We start from the raw sequence: 2,974 nt of genomic DNA, 5'->3' as shown, positions 1-2,974 counted from the left end.
TGAAGCTAGGCAGGGGCACCTCACCCTAGGGAGCTGGGAGGGTGTCCTTCCTGAGGGACCTGGGGATTTCTTCCACTCCTCCCTGGACCAGCCAATGACCATGGACTCTCTTCCTTTCTAGTGTGCCTCCCACTGCTGCAACACCTATTACAGGGAGCGGCTCAACATCAACAGCTCCCCACAAGTCCACCGCAGCACGTGGAGAGCATGGCCACAGAGCTGGAGAACCACTGTCCCATATGCCTGGACAGCTGGGAGGAGGCCAGCTTTGTGCTGCCGTGCCTCCACCAATTCTGCTACGCCTGCATCCTGCGGTGGGCTGAGAACAAGCCCCAGTGCCCCCTCTACAAAAGGAGAATCCTCTCCATCCTGCACTCAGAGTGGGGGGATGATGACTACATGGAGCATGTCATCACACCGTCCATGACACCACCAGTTATCGTCCGCCAGGAAGGAGTTTATCCTAGACACTCAGGTGCCCACAACCTCCATGACTCTGGACCACCCCAATGGTGGCCTGCAGAAGGGGTGCCCAGGCATCCTGTGGGCAGCATCCAGACTGAGGGATGGATGACCCTTTTCCAAAACTGTCCAATGTTCCTCCAGACCCTGCAGCCCTGGATCCATCGGGAGCTGGAGGAGACATTTGGCAACAGGGTGTTGGAGGCAGCCATGGTGGAGAAGAACACTGTCACAGACATCCTGACTATCCACAGGATGGATACAGAGGTGCTGGCCTGGATTCTGAGGCTCTTCCTCCAAAACTGCTTGGCAACGTTCGTGCAACGGCTTTTCCATGTCACTGTGCGATGGTGCAGCAGCGAGGCCCGCCGTCTGCTGAGCCAGCAGAACGCCCATGCTGCCAGGGGGCAGGAAGGCAGCCCCGTGGGTGCCCCCAGCCCTGCTGCCTCCTGTGGATGGTCTCCTACCCCTGACCCATCCCCCTCTGGCAGCCCCGCCAGACCCAGCGCAGGCGAGCTCCCAGGGACCTGATCCACTGCCGTTGGTGGGGGTCCTGGCAGCCACACCTCTGCTCCCATTGTCGCACCCACAGAGCAAGAAGAACCCCAGGAGGAGCCAGGGGGAACTGTGCCCAGGACCTCCATTTCCAGCCTGGGCAATAAACGTCCCCTTGGTGGTCCATGACAACCCCCAAACAGATGGACCAGCACCTCCGAAGACTCACCAACAACTCTAGCCAACAAGAAGCCAGCACCTTGTTGGTGATGTTGGAGGGTGTCTTGGGGACGGCCAAACCAGGACTGGGCCTCAAGGGCTCCCAGAACTGCAAAACCCATTATCCAAACAAAATAAATTCGTGAAAACTACAGAAAAAATCTCAGTGCAAATTAACAGTGCAGGTGGTGGTGCTGTCTTTGTCATTTTCTGCTTTTTTTGCTGTCAGGGGTGGGATGTTAACACTGAGAGGTCCTTGTACACATGCCAGGTACTATTTTGTTGTTCCCCCTGATGGAAGTGCTGCCCAGCTCCAGGCCGACATCTCTGCAGCTCGTCCCAGGGTAGGTGTTTCCAGCCAGGGGCTCTATTGGGCCAGCCTGTGCCCTACCGCTCGTCACCCCAGGCCTGCCCTCCTCCTCTCCACACCCTCTGCTCCCATGTCCTGCAGCTCTGCTCCCCTACCACCCTGCACTGCTGGGTGCAGCCTCGCTATGGCAGTGCCAAAATCCTCCTCCTGCACAGAGTCACAACTCGGTGCTGCTCTCTGCATCCACCTAGGGTCATACCCGGCCAAGGCAGGAGCCCCAGGAAGTTCAACAAGTGGAAGCACAAAGTCCTGCACCTGGGGAGTGACAACCCCAGGCACCAGCACATGTGGCGGACTGCCTGGCTGGAAAGCAGCTGGGGAAGGTGACGGTGCTGCTGCCCTCAAGCACAGGCTTTTTAACCATTCCTTGGTAGAGCTAGTGATGAACCTTTGCTTTAATACCAGCCATCTGTGTCACATGTACTCTAACCTGATTAAATGTGGCTGGCCAGACAGCAAAGCATAAGAACAGGCAAGGGCTGCCCCAGGAGGGATTCAGCCCCTTTGTCTGCAGCACCAAGGGCTACTCTTGAGCATCACGTGTGGCTGAAAGAGGGATGGCAAGTGCAGAATAATTGCTCGTGACCCATGGATTTTGCCTAGCCAGATGACACTCATCGAACTTCTCAGCCTCTCACACTCCTATACCATCAGGCAAAGAATCAAGCGCCAGTTTTTCTGGTTTATGTCTTGGTTTAGATACTTAACACACCAAGAAAGACTTGACAGCAACTGCCAACCAGCCATAAACAACAGCAAGTCTGGGCCTGTTTCTCCACTGTACTGAAAGCAGTAGAGGTGCAACACTAAAATAAAAGAAATTTTGGAAAAAATGAATGAAAGAAAAACCTGGCACACCGATTCTCAGCACCAATATGAAGGTGCTTTGGCTCACCTGTTTCTCTCTGCCCTCCCGAAAAAAAAAAAAGAATAAAGAAGTGTGACAGCACCACAGTACAATGGTGGCATGGCATTTAACCAGAGGGCCTTACAAGACTCTGTTTTTGAGTCCTGTTAGAAAGGCAATGAGAAAAGTTTAGATTTCCTCATTCTTTTGTGCCATCATCTGTACAGAGGCAGAGAAGACACTTCCACCCTTCTTTCTTGTGCCTAGCTGCCTGCATAGCATGTAGACCCACACAGGCTGTATACTGTTTCCGCATCCAAGTATCCTCCCATACTGATGTCAATGGCATTTCAGTTTTTAATAGAAAACTCAGCTCAGCAGAAGACCTCTATCTCAGTGCTTATCATTAGATTGGGATGACTGAAGAAATATATTACATGATATTGAAAGAGAGCTATTGTGAGCAAAACACTGATTAGAACCAGGACTAAGTTCATTAGTATGATCCAAGGAAACAGGGTAGTTTTGCTGTGCAACAAAAAAGGGACAACTTCCCCTTCCTGCAACTCTGAGAGAGAAGA

The 2,974-nt window shown here is 53.0% G+C and overlaps 1 protein-coding gene across 1 annotated transcript; it reads left to right on the top strand.

Moving 5' to 3' along the window:
• Positions 1-207: 207 nt before the first annotated feature.
• On the top strand, positions 208-993 carry LOC147413276 (uncharacterized). Its single transcript, XM_086480092.1, has one exon. The coding sequence runs from the start codon at positions 208-210 to the stop codon at positions 991-993; it is 786 nt and encodes a 261-aa protein (XP_086336218.1).
• Positions 994-2,974: the final 1,981 nt, after the last annotated feature.

Source organism: Leptosomus discolor, chromosome Z (assembly GCF_034619465.1).
Source record: "Leptosomus discolor isolate bLepDis1 chromosome Z, bLepDis1.hap2, whole genome shotgun sequence".
In the NCBI taxonomy this organism is placed as follows: Eukaryota; Metazoa; Chordata; class Aves; order Leptosomiformes; family Leptosomidae; genus Leptosomus; species Leptosomus discolor.
The sequence above is the reverse complement of the archived record's forward strand: the minus strand, read 5'-3'. Positions and strand labels throughout refer to the sequence as shown.